This window comes from Oryx dammah, unplaced genomic scaffold (genome assembly GCF_014754425.2).
Source record: "Oryx dammah isolate SB20612 unplaced genomic scaffold, SCBI_Odam_1.1 HiC_scaffold_5, whole genome shotgun sequence".
In the NCBI taxonomy this organism is placed as follows: domain Eukaryota; kingdom Metazoa; phylum Chordata; class Mammalia; order Artiodactyla; family Bovidae; genus Oryx; species Oryx dammah.
Window position 1 is genome coordinate 49054153 of NW_024070189.1, and position 17992 is coordinate 49072144.

The 17992-nt window shown below is 47.1% G+C and overlaps 1 protein-coding gene and 1 non-coding gene across 2 annotated transcripts in view; one reads left to right on the forward strand and one right to left on the reverse strand.

The window, feature by feature from the left end:
* Window positions 1-244: 244 nt before the first annotated feature.
* Window positions 245-17992, reverse strand: part of ARHGEF37 (Rho guanine nucleotide exchange factor 37) — a 58657-nt gene continuing 40909 nt past the window's right edge. The window contains exons 7-13 of the mRNA XM_040239617.1: window positions 17431-17535; window positions 15443-15553; window positions 14463-14792; window positions 10685-10813; window positions 7642-7837; window positions 6209-6366; window positions 245-3174 (exon numbers count right to left, since the gene is read on the reverse strand). Coding sequence (XP_040095551.1) covers window positions 2965-3174; window positions 6209-6366; window positions 7642-7837; window positions 10685-10813; window positions 14463-14792; window positions 15443-15553; window positions 17431-17535 — 1239 coding nt within the window. The 3' untranslated portion in view covers window positions 245-2964. The remainder of the gene's footprint in view (window positions 3175-6208; window positions 6367-7641; window positions 7838-10684; window positions 10814-14462; window positions 14793-15442; window positions 15554-17430; window positions 17536-17992) is intronic.
* Window positions 3856-3928, forward strand: TRNAC-ACA. The gene has a single exon. It is a non-coding gene; the product is annotated as a tRNA-Cys (tRNA).

Below are 17992 nucleotides of genomic sequence, written 5' to 3' on the forward strand. Positions count from 1 at the left end.
ACTGTGTGTAACTGTTGCCTTGCCTGCCTCCTTCATCAGTATAAGCTTTGGGAGGGCAGGGCCCCGATCTTGGACTTCTCATTGCATCCCCAACAGCCAAGGCCAACTCCTGGAGGCACTGAAGATATGCAGTAGACACTCATTAAATGAACACATGAATAAATGAGGTGCCATTTTTATATACAGCAGTGTCTAGTGAGCAAAGGTCCAACGGTTAGAGTCACACAAATTTCAACGACATTTGATCTTTTAGACCTTTATTCCCAGTAGTTGACATCAGTTATTCACCAAGCTAGAACTCAGCACATTAACCAAGAATTTGCTCATCTTTTTGAGCACGGAGATATTGTAATCTGGTCCCCATGTCTAAAACTAGGTTGGAGCCCAAAAGGTTAAACTCCATTGCAGGGAGCAAGAGGCACCCTTGTGAATCAGTCTTCAACTCTTAGAAGTGTTGTTCTAGTCATAGGCAAATACCTTTGCGAGTCTAATATGTGATGGCCCAGCACTGAAAATAAGACACAGTGCAATGGTTCTAGGCATCTGGAGGGGAAAGGCACATTACACCGAGTCCTCTGGAGAAAATTCAGGCCATTCTCCATATTCTCAGTTGTGCATTTCCTCACCCTTCAGTGACTTTTAATCTCATTCCCTGGTATGAAAAACCACAACCTATGTGTTACTGAATACATTTTTATTTTCCTTTCGTGAGATAGACTTGGTTCCAAGTATATTTCAGTTTTCTCCCTTATGCCTACAAGAACATCCAGTTTTGTTCAGGTCCCTTTTAATGGCACTTAATAAATATACATTCTAGGACCTGAAAGAACAGGCTGTCCTGTTTCAAACCTCCTCTCAAGCTGCCCGTTTAAACCATCTCAGCAAGTACAAAGTTCAGATGGGGCACATCCTAGGTTAGAGCCTGTGACCATTTCTGACCCCAGGTCTACCTCGACCAGCACTGTGTGTCCAGGGCAGAGATCTCCAACCCTGGCCACACACTGGAAGTACTTGAGGAGCTCTCTGATTTCCTGAGGCTGGGCCACACTCCAGACAAATTGCATCAGCATCTCTGAGTGGGAACCTCGCTTCAGTCATAGTTGAAAGCTGCCCCAGTGCCAACAGTAGGCTCTCAAAAGTACTGTAGAACCACACTGGTTCTACCACAGCTGGATTTCCTATTTTATTACCTGTTCTCCTGTGCTTCTTGTTTGCATCAGAAATCTGAGCAGGGAAGAGAAAGGAAAATGAGTCGTGAGCATCTTAGAGTCAGTTTTGTGCTGGGTGAAAGGTTGTGGAGACTGAGTTTCTCTTGCATTATGTATGCAGCCTTCATGCTTTCACAAGCCCAGAGGAGGTAAGTTACAGACTGTCTGACATAGACATGTATAAACTTATTAAAGGCTCTCCAAAAACCAGACCTAACAATTTTAGGCACTACAGTTATAATACAGAGGTATTCTTGGAATTAAGTCTAAACTGCCACCTGTTTTTACACATGATCTAATGTGGATTTGTTCTGAAATTTGTTGTTTGTTTTAAAAGGTACACTGAATCACCTTTTCTCTCTCCTGTGAATCTTAAAACTTAGCTGAGCCCAAAGCAACAACTTAGAAATGATGGTCCACAGCTGCTGCACCCAAATTTGCCCTGGTAGTCAGTCTTCCTTGAACAGGAACTCTTTTGAGAGGCTTAAATTTCTAGGTTCTAGAAAGGGATGACAATTAATGTGATCTCACCAAGTTCAAAAGTTTGGTTACCTAGAATGCAGCACTGGGAGGGATCCTGGGTTTAAAGGAAAGGATGGCACACTATTAATGTTGGTCATGGCCATGGGCATGCAGAGTGGCCAGCTGATGCCTGGGGCCATCCTGAGACCACTTCCTGCACAACCTGCAGTTTTACATTTATGTCATACTTCATGATTCACAAGGAGCTTCCACAACTTTGGCATCTCCTCATTCTCATCACAAGCCTGAGTTAGGTCTTAATAGATGTGAAAACCGAGGTTGTGCTCTATGTCTGAGGTTCCACAGCCAACTGACATCACCTCCACTGTGGCCTCCAGGCCCTCAGCACCCTCCTGAAACCACTGGGGGTTCCCCTGGCTCCCCTTCTTCCAGAAATAGGAAACTAAGTCATTACCCACCCACCAGGTCTTTAGTTACCTGCTTCACAGTTTCTTCTGTGATTTGCATGGCCCTTTGTCCCCTAGTCCAGAGAACACAGCAGCGGTGTACAACTGCTGCCAACCTAACACACACCTCAACTGTACAACTTCACACACCCCACCTAACACACCCTCAAAAACCCCTCTCCCCTGGAGCAGCCTCTGCCTTTGCCTACACACATTCCAGAATCGTGACTTGCTCACACCCATTCCAGGCCCAGCCAAAAGACTCCTGGGAACCTTTCTACTGCCCTGACAAGCCCTCGTTCCCTGCTAGAGAGGACTCCTGTGTGTTCACTGCCCAAGGTAATTCAGCTCCCACTTTAGAGAAATAAAAGCCAACTGGTCAGCTATGGTGTCTCTATATCACAGGAAGGAAGTGAGCTGTCAAGCCAGGCAGTTCTGGACTCTCTAGGGGCCCTCCATGCAACCACACAGCACACAGGTAATGCTCATCTAGGCGACCCACTCCCGTGGACAGGCTGGGGCAGGAGCATAGCTAAGACTGGCCACAAGCAAGTCCTGGCGCATCAGCTGGGAACTGCCATCCAGGGTGCTGTGACTCAGGTTGGAACGCCCTCTCCAGGCAGATATAATGAGCTGCCCTGGTTGGGGCCTTTCGTGCCCACCCACACCAGGCGTTCCGCAAGGCTCATCTTCTGGCTACCTTCTCCGTGCCCTTCACCCCGCCCTGACCTGATCTCCTCATTCACCCCCACCTTCTCTTTGCTTCTTTTCCTTCCCAGGGTCACAGCCTCCAACCCTCCTGGAACATGGACTTCAAGGAGGGCACTCTAAGAAGGCAAACTCCAGCCCCACGGAGCTGGACTTGGGGCCCTGGCCAGGAAGCTGGAAGGCACGTAGCCCCTCTGTCCGTTTACTTCCACAAGGCTCCATTCTGGGTTCCCCTTCTTGTCCTGGGCCTCCAGCACAGTCACCCGCTGGCCTGCCTGCAGACTCACTTCATGGCTGCTTCTGGCCACGAAGGGGTACATGGCCACCACCTGAAAGACATGGGGAATGATACAGAAGTGGTCAGGGTGAGAGGACGGACAAACCCAACCCAGGGAAGCTGTTTCCCCTCTTCCCTGCCACCCGACTCGGTGGCTGGGCAGTCACCGCCTCCCAAATGCGTCCTTTGTCCAAAGATGTCAGCTACTTCCACTCTGCTAATACCTACTGGATGGCAGGCTCTTTGCCTGGTTTTGATTTTCACAGTTCTATAATTCTATTTCCTCCTTTTTTCAGATAAGGAAATTGAGACTCAGAGACATCAAGGAACTAATTCAAAATCACATAGCAGTGGAGCTGACCTGTCTGACCTCAGGAGGGGTGCTCTCAGCCCACTGCTACCGTCCTACTGAGCAGAAGACTCAGAGTCCCTTCCTCACTACCTTCCTCAGATCCAAGGGTGTCATCGGTCCAGACCAATTTCCCAGCTTGGTGTAGAGACAGGAGGGATGGTTGGGCAACTTTATTACTTTTTAGGTAAAGGATGCCCCCAAAGAAGACAATAATGGAGGGGAGAGCACTTAGGATAATATTTTACCTCCTTGGGCCTCAGTTTCATCATCTGTAACATGGAAGTATGACATTCTTCCCTCCAGGTAATTGTGGGAACTTAATGAATGAATGCCTGTGCCTGGTACATAGTAACGGCTCAACAAATGCAGGCTGCTTTGACTTCCCTGGTGGCTCAGACGGTAAAAGCGTCCGCCTACAGAGCGGGAGACCCAGGTTTGATCCCTGGGTTGGGAAGACCCTCTCGAGAAGGAAATGGCAACCCACTTCAGTATTCTTGCCTGGAAAATCCCATGGACGGAGGAGGCTGGTGGGCTACGTAGTCCGTGGGGTTGCAAAGAGTCGGACACGACTGAGCAACTTCACAACAACTATTATTATTATTATTTTGGCCATTCCATGCAGCTTGAGGGATCTCAGTTCCTGACGTGAGATGGAACCCAGGCCTCATGAGTGCAAGTGCCGAGTTCTAACTACTGGATGACCAGGGAATTCCCTGCTTCGGTTATTTCTACCATGACTTTTTTTTTGGCTGTGCTGGGTCTTTGTTGCTGTGGTTTTCTCTAGTTGCTCTGTTCCTCTAGCTGTGGTGTGTGGACTTCTCATGGAGGTGGCTTCTCTTGTTGCAGGGCACAGGCTCTAGGATGTCCAGGCTTCAGTGGTTGTGGCGCCCAAGCTCCAGAGCACAGGCTCAATGGTTGTGGTGCATGGGCTCAGTTACCTCATGACATGTGGCATCTTCCCGGATCAGGGGTCAATCCCGTGTCTCCTGCATTGGCAGGCGGATTCTTTACCACTGAGCCACTAGGGAAGCCCCTACCATGACTTTTATTACTATGGGCCAGGAACAGTCAGAGGCAACAAGGGACTGGAATGACCCCATGTGAGTCCCACTGAGCAGACCTACAAACAAAGAGGAAGCAGCTCATGTCTCTGGACTGCTGGACAGCTGAGCTCTCCACATGAGCCCTTAGATGGGAGTTCTGGGGACACCATCCACACTGGCTGGTGATGGTGTAGAGTTGGGTGGCCAGCCTCCCTTGTGGGTCCTTTGCCGATGGGTGGGTGTGTCCAGCTGGAGGAAGCCCTGGTGTAGCACTTCTAGCTAATTCTCCTGGCACTGGCCTGAGAACCTTCTCAAATCGTGCCAGAGCTATACAACACAGCTTCCACGGGCTTCTATGCAGCCCTCCCTCAGCCCACTCCAGGCTCCCCGGCTATTCACTGCAAGCCTCTGGGCCCCTGCCCCTGGGCCTGGGTCCTTTCTGCTGCTCATTCATCACCTATGAAGTTCCTCCTCCATAACCGTGCATGTTGCCTCCATTTACTGACGCTCCCATGTGCCAGCTGCTAACTACCTCAATCAATCCTCACTGTGACTCCACTAACCTTCTTCCCTCCAGGATTTGGCTCTGCAAAGCCTTCCCATCACTTTTTGCTTTGAGATATAATTCACATACATACACTCCACCCTTTCAAAGTGTACAATTCAGTAGTTTTTAGTATGTTCTCAAGGTTGTGCTACTACCATCACTATCTAATTCCAGAACATCTTCATCATCCCAAAAAGAGACCCTACTCCCCTTGCCCCAAGCCCCTGACAACCACTGGTCTACTTTCTGTCCCAATGTAACTGTCTATCCTACACATTTTGTATAGAGAATCACACGTTACATGGTCTTCTGTATCGAGCCATGTGTGGTAGCATGGGTCAGAATGTCATTGTTTCTCTTGGCTGAATAATATTTGAAATTGCATGGATATGCCAGATTTTGTTTATTCTTTCATCAGTTGATAGACATAGGTTGTTTCCACTTAGGGGCTGTTATGAATAATGCTGTGATGAACATGCATATACAAGTTTCCCATGGCTTTTTGTGAGAAAGACCGACACCCTTGCCAAGGCCACAGGCCCCAGTGGCTGGCCCCACCTCGCCTCTTCAACAGCACCTCACTGCCCCTACCTTGCTGGCTCCCCTCAGTTCCTTTCAGGGAAGCTCTTCCCATTCACACTCCTTTATCCAATTACTTCCTATTCATCCTTCGAATCTGAGCAAAAGCATTATTCTTTTCAGAAAAACCTTCCCTAACCCTCTCCCTCACTTAAGGCTCTGGCACCTATCACTAATAGAACTTTAAGATCATTTATATAATTATTTTATTAATCACTGTTTCCCTCACCTCCTAGATTGTAAATTTGAGGAAGTCAAGAGCCAAGGTTGACCTCTGCTCATCACTGTATCTCTCATCTAACACAGTGCCTGGCGTACACTGAATAATTAATGCATGACTAAATGAATGAATGAAATAATCCCACTTGCTGTGCTTACTGGAGAGTAAAGGACTAGCTCTCTGCTCTTGACATGGCCGGGACGAGAGTCTGCTTTCTCCAGGTACATGGAAACTGGTGTGGCCACTGACCAAGGCCCTGGCCCCTCCACAGGGTAGTAATTCCTCCTGACCAGATGAAAATCAAAGCCCCATTCCAGATGGCCCCCACCCCTCTTCCAGGCTCACCTGGGTCACAGTTGGGACAGAGGGGACCGGGGCCAAGGTGGGCTCTGGTGTCTGATGTTGGGAGTCTCTGTGAGGCCTCGCCTGCCCTCTGAGCTCCTCCTCACTGGGGACCACATGGTACACCTCCAGTTTTCCAGCTGGCACGTACCCTCGATGTCCTGCAGGACATACAGAACGTTATCTGGCTGTGGATCACCCTTTTCAGTGGTAGAGGAAGTCACCACCATTCATGAATGTGACTGCGTCCAATACAGCTTCTCAGCACTACAGTGTACCTTGAAAAGTCATCTCAGAACCTCACAAAACCACTCACCCCACCCTGCATGCACTCTTTCTAGCTTCCGCTTATTTACCCCAGTCCCTTCTTGTAACAGCTATCCCAGGGGTGTTCTGGCTGCAGTTACTGTGAATGGCCATCACCTTCTGAGAGCTTGCCTCGTGCTGAACCACACTGGACCACCTAGTCTTTACATCAGCTTTCAAGGTCAGTATTGTTATTTCCATTTTACTGCTGAACCAATGGGGCTCAGAGAGGCTCCATAACTCCTCTGGGATCATGCAGTTAGTAAAGTGTTGAGTTGCGATCCAAACCTGGCCTTCTTGACTCCAGGTGCCCTTGTTTTAATCTTCATTCAGCTCAAGTTTTTCAACTTGAGTCCAGAGTTTCCCCTTTTATGATTTTTGCCAGATGTGTACCATCTTAATTTTTTTAATAAACTCACTTTTTAAAACTTAAGTGTTGTACTATACATTGATAACAATGAATAAAATCATGGGTTTCTGTACTAGTTATATTTTTTCTAATATACATTAAAATAAAGTATCTGAAGTGAGGAAAAACTGTCTGCAGATCCCCTCCCAAAAGTCCTGTGTAACCGTCATCTGTGGATCGCATGCCCTCTGTGGAAGACACTGGAGATGCTGGGGCATCTCGTCCTGGTTCATGGTGCCCCTTGCTTCCTGCCCTGCTGCCTCCTGGGGCCCCCATGTCTGAGCAGCACACCCAGGGACCTGACCAGAGCAGAGGTGCAGGATAACATCAACTTCATTCTTGATGTCAGACTTCTGTCCCCAGTTGGGATCCAAGTGTTCCTTCTCCACGTATTGCCATTCTTCAAGGTGATCCACAGAACTGTGTCTACACCAGGGACTTGTGAGGTCCCCAAGGCAGAGTCCTCTCGAGTCCTTGCCTTCCTTACATATAGTAGGTGCTTGATACGGATGTTGCAACATAAGACAACTTCTCTTTTTGGCATCTTATACACCACACTAAGCTGGCTATGTCCCCAAGCCCTCCATGTTCACCTGTGTTCATTCCCATCCTGGATCTGCACAGCCAGACCCCACCCACAAGAGCACCCGTGTCTCCCCACTGGCTCTCGTTGGGTGGTTTTCCCAAAGGGCGGGGAAGTGCCCCCTGAAGTCCCACGTACCTCCAGTGTCCACCAGCCATCGGCTGCTGTTGCCTTTAGTGTCCTTGTTTTGAAGGAGGGCTACGATGTGGCCCCGCGGCAGGGTCAGGTCCAGAGTCCCAGCCCCGCTGATGTTGCTGGTCACCTGGTACAGCTTTCCCGGGCCATACTTGCTCAGGAGCGCCTGCACCTGGCGTTCAGCCCCTGGAAGGAGTGGCTGGGAGAGGGAGAGAGACAGACACCAGTGCTGGAGCTGGAGGGTTAAAGCTAACACCAGTGCTGGCCAACATGTGGACAGCCAGGAGTCCTGGGCCAAGTCCACCTCTGCTCCCCATAGACCCATCCCAGTCAGGGCAACAGCCTCCTCAATAACAAATGGATAGATCAGATGAGAAACACATGCTCTTAGTATCCAAAGGCATTTCAGAAGAAAGGCATTTTAGAAGAAGCTTCTAAAATCCTTCTCTGGTCTAAATTTCTTGGGATTTCTAAAATCCTAAGTCAGTTTCTGAATCTCCCAGTTACAGAACTCCAGGACTGGGCCCTTAATTCTGCCCATAGCATTAAGCTAAGCTGTCCCACAGGAAAATGCCTTAAACACATCTTCCAACACCAATGAGCAAGACTATGAGTGTCATGGGAGCACCAGCCCTTACTCACCTGGGATCTTAAATAGCCAGCACAGGTCTGACACACGTAGACCCCTCACACATGGGTGAACAAAGGAAATTCAGTGTTTTGTTCCCTGGGTTTTGAGTCCACAAGCCTTTATTGAGCCCCCTACCATTTACAAGGCATGGTAAGCCTTGTGAGTGACAACAGAGTTTTTCCTTAATGGAAATTGCCATCTAGCTAAGGAGAATGATTCAGTGCACTTTCAGAGCATCTAGAAATTTGGCACTGTCTTTGCTTTTTCATTCACTGCTTCCAACTAAAGTATTAACAAGAAGGGACTCAGGAGGTTGTCCCCTTTTGTAAAACAAAGAAACTAAAAATATTGAATGTAGATTTATTATATATTCTCTCTTGCTAGATATATATGGATGGACATATATTCACTATATTCTATATGGCTATTTTGAATATAGATTTATTATATATTCTCTCTTGCTAGATATATATGGATGGACATATATTCACTATATTCTATATGGCTATTTCCAGATGGAGAGGTGCTAGGTGTAGGGAGGTAGGCAGAGATACCCTTCAGGGACACTTGGGCATGAACTTTGCCATCTCCCTTACTTCCAACAGGTTCCTAAATCAGGATCAAGAACCAGGAGAATCCCAGGTTTCTAAACAGGCCCTCAAACAAAAGTGTAGAGACAGAGTAGCTCTTTTTCAGAATGGTGGTGTTAACGCAAGTATAGTGTAACAAAGGTTTGTCTACTTTCTCAAGTCTCTGCCCCTCCCTGTGTGAAGAATAGCAGCACTCCCTGGAGGCACTGGGGAGGCCTGCAAAGATCATACTGGTACTCTCATGTCCTGGGGGGTGACCCCTTTCCTCTGGGATCTGTACTCGTAGCCAAATAAGTCAGGAATTTATAGGAAGGTGTGTGTCTGTGTATCTGTGTGTGTCTTGCAGGGGTACATGAGAGGAGAGATGGGGAAGCTGGGGGTGGGGCTGGGGTCATGGGAGTCCCTTCTCTTCCTACCAATTTGCAACACACCAGGACTATGATGTTCCCATTTCTTTCTATTTTTATGTATCATCTCTTCTTTTTCCTGCAATCACCATGGCTTGATTTTCCAATAAGAAAAAATGTTATTTTGTCTTTAGAAAAAGATAGACGTTTCCATGGCTCATCTGAGTGGCCGCTCTGTTCTTGATTTCCTTCACCCTTCCTTCCCTCAGGTCGCAGAGCCCATGTAACAGCCCCAGTGAGTCCTCTGCTGGGCGTCTCAGGGTGGGCAATGAAGTGGGGACAGCTCACTCCCAGGAGGAGGCCACCCCACCTGAAGTGCACACACCCCTCTGAGGCTCTTTGATGTCCTCTATGCTCTGGTCAAGTGCAAAGGCCACCTGTCTCTGCCCAGTTTTTCTGGGCTCCTTTAATGTTCTCTCATGTCTCTTGGGCCCCCTTCTCCCTTTGGGGGAAACTTGGACCTGTCTCCTGACCCTCACTTCACATCTCACATGTGACTGAATATAGTTTCAGTTTTCTCAAACCCAGGTTTCATCATACTCTGAGAGCCCCTTTGCCCTTCAGCTACATCAGTTACTAAAACATACATAATATTTTATATATTCTTTAAAAATTTTTTTAAGTTTATATATCTTTTCAAAATTATTAGGCTGATTTTATTCTTTTTTATGGTTTTGTCTTTTGTTTAATTGGAAGATAATTGCTTGATAATATTGTGTGGATTTTTGCCATACAACAATGTGTATCAGCTGTAAGTATACATATATGCCCTCTCTCTTGTGTCTCCCTCCCACCCCGCCCATCCTACTCCATTATTTTATATATTCTTGAAGAATTCTTCAAGGGGACTACAAGATACCCTTTCATTATATTTTAGAGGAAAACCATTTTACCCCCCAAAAAAGCCTTTGGCCAGCCAAAGTTCTGTGAACCACAATGCAGCTGAAACACTTGTCTTTTGCAATTAAAAATTTCATAGCAAAAAGAAAATCTGAATTACTTCTAGTTCAAACATTTTATTTGTCCTGAATATTCATATTTGAAGCAAGTTCTATAGGAAAGTGATGAGGAAACAAGGTTAATTTTGCTGAAAAATCTGAAGAAGTTGCAGGTTTCAGGGTGTTAATGCCACTTGTCTATTGTGATGTCATTAAGAGCAAAATGTTTAGATTATCTTCTTAACCTGCTTTTATACTTATCAACAATGAAGAGAATGTGTAGGTGTGTGTGTGAGAGAGAGAGATTTCCACCCCACCGCCACCCCCAGGTCACAGAAAAGAGAGAGGGAAAAGCAACGTGTTTCTGGGGTAACAGGGAACAACTGGGAAGACAAAAGGGGAAGGAAACAGGGGGCTGACTTCACCCCACTGGCAGCTGAAGGACTGGATAGTCTTTGAGGGAGTAGGAGGGACACTTACTTGTGTGGTGGGAGGAGGCAGCACTTTCTCAAAGTTCTCTTGAAAGGCGCGAAGCTGGTGACTGGTCTGGCCTAGTGCATCTTCCACCAGCTTCCTGAAGGCCGGCTCAGACAGGTGGTGGTGGGGGAGCTGAGGGGCACAGACACTGTCATCAGAGCCCTCCTTGGCAGAGAGGAGACCTGACAGCCACACTCCAGCCCCAGCTGTGTTAGAATGGGCCTTTATGTCTCTGTCTTGGTTTGGCCTGCGTACTGCCCACCTTCCTTTAAGAAAGCATCCCTCTACGGGGGTCCAGGAGTATTGTCCCTCCTGGTGCCTGGCCACAGGACTAGCAGTCACAGCATCCCTTTTCTTATCTACCATGATTGGTCAAGGAGTGGACAATGGACTAGAGCAAGGCCAATCGGAATCTTCCCATCAGATTTAGTACATGAAGGCTGAGAATGACAGGGTGATTCTTCTTTTAGATTCTGAGATGTTAAGGTAAACACTTGAGAGCCACTCTCTCCCACCTTGCAGAAAACGCCTGCTTGACAATAAAGCCAGCCCAGAGAGGGAAACAGCCAGGAGATGCAGTGAAAGCCAGAGCCTCAACAACATTGTTTGTTGGCTCTCTCAGTTACACAATTGTATAATATGTTCTTTATGCCTAAGCTGGTTTGGAGCCCAAGGAGTTCTGAATGATGCTTCATCCTGGGAATGTGGCCCTGCTGGGCAACTCTTGCATTTTCATCAGACAGTCTAGAAGTGACCAAGGCCCCACAGCTAACAGAGACATGTCGTCTTGCCGGTCACCAAAACCACCAGGGCCTTTCCTTAGGATGCAGAGAGATTGAGGTTCTACCATGTGGGCCTTTCCCAGGTTCCAGAAGACTGTCCAGGAGAATGGGACATGGGACACAGACAGGAAGCTGTATTCAATCATTAACAGGCCCTAAGATTCTATATTACAAGATCAATCAAGAAATGCCCTCTTTCTGGGACTTCCATGTTGGTGGTCCAGTGGTTAAGACTCAGTGCTCCCGATACAGGGGGCACAAGTTCAATCTCTGGTTGGGGAACCCAATGCCACATAGCACAGTCAAAAAAAGAAAAAAAGGAATGCCTTCTTTCTGCTCTTATGAAGTTGACCTCCCCACTACAGTATCCTAGAATACTGCCCATCCCTGCATAGCCCAGTGTAAACACAAGAGGGTCTGGCTGCCCTAGATAGAAGACTAGAAGGTGAGAAGAGAATGAGAAGATTATCTGATCAGATTTACCCTCCGTCTTCAGGAAAGAGAAAAGCTTCTTTTTGCAGATGGTTTGGGCTTAATTCAAAAATAATGTCTGAGGACAGAACTCTGTACTAAAAGCTGTGAGGGCCAAAAAGAAGAGAAGCTTAATGAGGGGAAACAGCTCCATCCATCACCCCAGCAGGATGCAGGCTCTGATAAGTGCTTAGGAGAAGCACATCCTGAGGGCTGCTGGAGTACAGAGGATGGGGAGATGGGTTCTCCCCGCTGGAGAAAGGGGATTCTGAGAGCTTCATGGAGAGATTCATTTGTCCCTTATTTGTGGAGGCCCTACCACATGTCAGGCACTGTGAAAAGTATGGGGGAGTCGGGGAAGGATATTCTAGGCTGAAGAAGGAGTCTGTGCAAAGTGGCTGTGATCATACTCAGAAGTGGTAGGAGGCTACAGCTGCAGAGTGAGACTATGGGCTGGGAAGGTAGTGGTAAGAGTTCAGCTCAGTCGAGCTCAGTTGCTCAGTCCAGCTCAGTTGCTCAGTCATGTCCGACTCTTTGTGACCCCATGGACTGCAGCACGCGAGGATTCCCTGTCCATCACCAACTCATGGAGCTTGCTCAAACTTGTCCATTGAGTCGGTGATGCCATCCAACCATCTCATCCTCTGTCATCCCCTTCTCCTGCTACCTGCAATCTTTCCCAGCACAGCAGGGTCTTTTCCAGTGAGTCAGTTTTTCGCATCAGGTGGCCAAAGTATTGGAGTTTCAGCTTCAGCATCAGTCCTTCCAACAAATATTCAGGGTTGATTTCCTTTAGGATGGACTGGTTCAATCTCTTTGCAGTCCAAGGGACTCTCAAGAGTCTTCTCCAACACCACAGTTCAAAAGCATCAATTCTTGGGCACTCAGCTTTCTTTACAGTCCAACTCTCACATCCATACATGACTACTGGAAAAACCATAGCCTTCATTAGACAGACCTTTGTCGGCAAAGTAATGTCTCTGCTTTTGAATATGCTGTCTATGTTGGTCATAGCTTTTCTTCCAAGGAGCAAGCGTCTTTTAATTTCATCTTTTAATTAATGGCTGCAGTCACCATCTGCACCGATTTTGGAGCCCAAGAAAATAAAGTCTGTCCCTGTTTCCATTGTTTCCCCATCTATTTGCCATGAAGTGATGGAACAATGATGCCATGATCTTAGTTTTCTGAATGTTGAGTTTTAAGGCAGCTTTTTCACTCTCCTCTTTCCCTTTCATCAAAAGGCTCCTCAGTTCCTCTTCACTTTCTGCCATAAGGGTGGTGTCATCTGCATATCTGAGGTTATTGATATTTCTCCTGGCAATCTTGATTCCAGCTTGTGCTTTATCTAGTCCAGCATTTCACATAATGTATTCTGCATATAAGTTAAATAAGCAGGCTGACAATATACAGCCTTTACATACTCCTTTCCCAATTTGGAACCAGTCCATTGTTCCATGTTCGGTTTTAACTGTTGTTGCTTCTTGAGAGATTTCTCAGGAGGCAGGTAAGGTGGTCTGGTATTCCCATCTCTTTAAGAATTTTCCACAGTTTGTTGTGATCCACACAGTCAAAGTGGTATCACACAGTGATAAGGGTGGGGGGTGGAAAATTTCAGCGGGATTTTTATGCAATAAACTGGATGGAGAAAGCTGAGCTGGGGCACATGAGGCACAGGAAGCACCATGTGAAACAAGCAACACTGACATTTCTGCAGAGCTTAGACCCACAGGCCACTGAGCTCTGATGTTGATATCAGAGAGAGACTGAGGAACAGTTGAGTGTTCTTTCCTATACCAACCCATCTTCAAAATTCTAAAATCAAAGTTTACACTTGGAAATTTGTTTAAGCCTCTCTGTGCCCTATTTATGCTTTCAGCAGATGGCTGTTTTTAACAGGCTGTCGGGCATTGTGGTTCAGGCTCTAGAGTTCACCTGCCAGGATTTAAATTTAGCCATGAGCTATATGGCTTGGGCAAGCTGCTTAACATCTGTGGTCCCGACTTCCTTTTGAAATGAGAATAATAACAATACCTACTCTGTGGGGTTATAGTGAGGATTAAGTGAGACAATATATGGAAAATGTTTCAAACCCAGTGCACAGTAAAGGCTTACAGGGAGGCAGCTGCTAGAAGTAGTAGCAGGGGCAGGAACACCAGCTTGAAGCATTTACTCCTGACTAATATAGAAAGGGCCCTGTCTCTTGTCACCTGTTTCTAATACACTCCAGGCAATGGCCGTAAGGCCTCTTATTTTCCCAGGTGAGCCTCCTGTGTTTCTGAGTCCCAGAGCCTGCAAGCGACCTAGAGTTCCAGTTCTATACTACCCCTGCTTCCACGGTCTGACTCTATTAAAGGAGGGAGAACAGGCATGTGAGAGATCCAGAAGGTCCCCATGGCCTCCTCCTGAGCACCTGGTAGTCTGTTTGGGAGGCCCAACTTCACTCCACCTCAGCCCCTTCAAACAACCCGCTGAAGGGCTAAGGAGGCCCATCCAATTTACCAGACGCACCCCAGTCCCAGAGGCCTTACCTGGGCCAAGCTGTCTTCTGCCCTCTGCAGCACTTGCTTTGCAAGGTCCCTCTGGAGAGTCACAAATGCGCACAGGATTTGGCCGAGCCACCGCATGGCCAGGTGGTTAAACTGTGGGAGTTCAGCCACTAGCAGGGAGTTGAGTGCCTGGTACGTGTGCCGTGCTGCCTCCTCCTCGTAGGTCATGCTGCCCACCTCCAACAGCTTCTCTTCTACCCTCTCAAAGTCCAGTAATTTGTCCAGACGCTTCTTGATCAGGTTCTGAGGGCCTGCCAAGGCTTTGGCCAGGCTGCACAATGGCTGCCACACCTGGGCTTCCAGTTGCTGCTTCTGTGGGGAGAGGTGAGCTTGGGAGTTGAAGAAAGAAGTGGCAGAGGGTGGCCACAGGAAGAAGGAGCTTTGGAGAGAGGCTCCAGAGCCACTCTAACTGAACAGCTGTGACCTCTAGCACAATATTTAATCTTTCTGGGCCTCAAGGTGCCCATCTGAGAAATGGGGACAATGCATGTAACAAGCTTAGCAGAGTGTACAGAATAAGTATTCAATATATGTCATTTCTTAATATGGTTACTATGCAGAGATGTTGAAAAAATTTTGTATAGGATGGTGATCAAAACCATAGTCCTTGGGGTGAAGATCCTAGCTTGCCATTGATCATCTAAATAACCTGGGAAGTCACCCTCTCTGAGCCTCATCTCCAGAATGGAGTTATTAACAGTATTTACCCTGTAAGCTATGTTGTGAGGATTAAATGAGTAAAGAATGTAAAGACTTTAGCACAGTGCCAGGCAGATAACATGGCTCAATAAACATTAGCTGGCCCTATTTTTATCAGGAAAAGGCACTAATAATAATCTCCACCCTGCTGATTACCCAGGACAGTTATGGATGTAACCATTGAGGAAAGGCCTCACTTCTAAATATTATTCTTATAGATTCTGCCACCTGCCTGGAAAAAAGAAGGGAGAAGTTCCACTCACAAACTCTGGGAAGGCCTGGAGCTGCAGGTCTCTTGCCAGGTAACAGTACTGTACCACAGGCCCCCCGGGGATTTCCAGATTGTAGTCCTGGGGCCGGAAGCGGAGGAAAGCCTAGATGGGGGTCAAAGGAGAGCCAGTCACAGCCCACTGAGACCATCTCACACCTGAAAGCCCCTCCACGACATCCTGGAAAAGGTTGCCAAGGTTGTCTGCACACCCTCCAAGTGTCTGCACACAGCTAATCTATCCTTGATTAGAATTTTCTTTCTCTAAGCCCACATCTTTCTCCCTATTCCAGAGTTGCCTCCAATTCACACACTTCTCATCACCTTTATGAATTTTTTTTCCTGCCATTTCTGCTCCTCATGTTCTAATAATACTTTTCCTTAAATCAACCTAGCATCCCTATTTAAATCAGTGCATTAAAACAAACAAAAAACAACAACAAAAAAAACACCTTATGGGGAATTCCCTGGCAGTCTAGTGGTTAGGAGTCTGTGCTTTCACTGCCGAGGGCCCAGGTTCAGTCCTTGGTCAGGAAACTAAGATTCCACAAGCTGCGTGGCATGGCCCCCCCAAAAAAACCCACCTTATGATACTTCCATAAAGGAAAAGCCAGTAATAATTGCCATAAATAAGCATGTTAAAAATAAGTGCTATAAAAACAATGCTATTAAATTCTGTCTGGGTGTCATGGCCAGCTGAAGGCTTCCAGCCTGAGACTGGTTCTGCTGGTTTATTTACATGCCAGCAAAAGAGGCTTTTCCTGGACTCTGAGGATTAAAAGAGAGAGTCAATTTCTTGCTATGGGATTTCATGTCAACACTATATCTGTCATGTAAATCCTGCATTCAGGGCAACGCAGCCTTAATGCTTCTAAGTATCTGTTCTTCTCTGCAAAGCCAGACGTGTCTGTTGGAGGCTTCTGGTTTCTCTCTCTCAAGGCCCCTCCATTCTTTCCCTGAAGGCCTTCCCCTTCTCACTCACCGTGCTGTTATCTTTCTGTGGGGGCTCGGGCAAGATGGAGCAGGAATAAGCAGGGGGTGTGCCCCACACACAAAAGCATAGAGCTACAACCTCTCTCCTTGTACACACTTCCAATAACGTTACCCCAAATCCTATTATCCAAAGAGCCTGTTCTCATCTGACTGAACTGGTCTGTGTAAATGGATGTGACTGAGAACAAAACCATGCAAAAGGGACAGAGTGGATGGAATGAGTTAGCAGTGATGACAAGAACGAAGTGGGAATTTGGGCGCAAGGAAAGTAATGTGCTGGTTGGGAATGCAAACTGGTGTCCCTGTGGGCTGAATCTGACTTGCAAAAATGTATTTTCTTGGGCCCACATAACATTTAGATTCTTATTTAATTAGGTGCTCACATGGGCACATCATGAGATTTCACCTAAAGGTCTCAATTTTCAGTTTTCTTCTTCCTTAAAGTCAGAAGAACTGGCAGCATTGGGTCCACACACCCATGCAGCAACAACTCCCGTGAGACAGGACATTTAATTTTATTTTATTCATTTATGCATTTATTCAGTCATTCAAACTCCAAATATTACTACATATTGAACTCTACCATAAAAGTCTCATAAATAGACAATAAGCCTATATACCTATACACTTCAGTCAATAATATTACCTGCCTGGTCCCTTTGAGCGCCTGTTTGTTACTCCTGCTCTAGAGCTGGTCTGGCAGGGTACTTCCAGATGACTCTGCTTCCAGTGAATTTGACTCTGCCCAGTGGGAACCCCAGTCCCTGAACACTCAATGAACTCAGAAGTTGCCCCAGCCAGATAACCTCTAGAATAAGGAGTGCTTGCCCATGGTCCTTCTCTGGCCTCCAACCAGCAACTGTTACGATCTCTTCCAATTGGTTCCTGAAGCTAGTGCCTTTGTCAGGAGCTTGTTCCATGGGCCCTATGTACCTGCCCAGGTATCCCAGCCCCACTCCCCACCCCCATTATTTACCACAGGGCCCTCACCTCCAAATTATCCAGGTAAGCAGCCACATTGCTCTTCAGCTCGGTCACACACAGCGACACCCAGTGGAACTTCTCTTCTAAGTCATCAAATTCCTTGTCTTCCGTCTGAGAGTAAAGTTACACTTATGAGGGCCGAGAACATCCACATGGGGGCAGTGTACACCTCTGTCCCAAGTCCTTGCTAGGAACCACACACACACACACCTTTCCACAGACCCACACATCAGAGCCATTCCTCCAGTCCCCAAACTGAGTGGGACGGTTAGAGGCAGTGAGTGCAGCTTAGTGGTTTTGTATTCAGACCATGAAATCAGACACATGAGCCCTGGTTCACTTGCTTCCTGTCTGTGTGAACTTAGGCAATTGTTTTGCCCTCTTGGAGCCTGTTTCTGCATCTGCAACATGGGGATAATATGAACATTTACTTCATTGTGTGGAACCATTAATGCCTGGTTCAGAGTAAGTACTCAGTCAACCTAAGTTTCTACGAGTAGCTATTTAAGGCTGGTTCCTTGCCCAGGCCCAGACATAAGTTCTCCTATCTGCATCAAGAGGCTTTGCT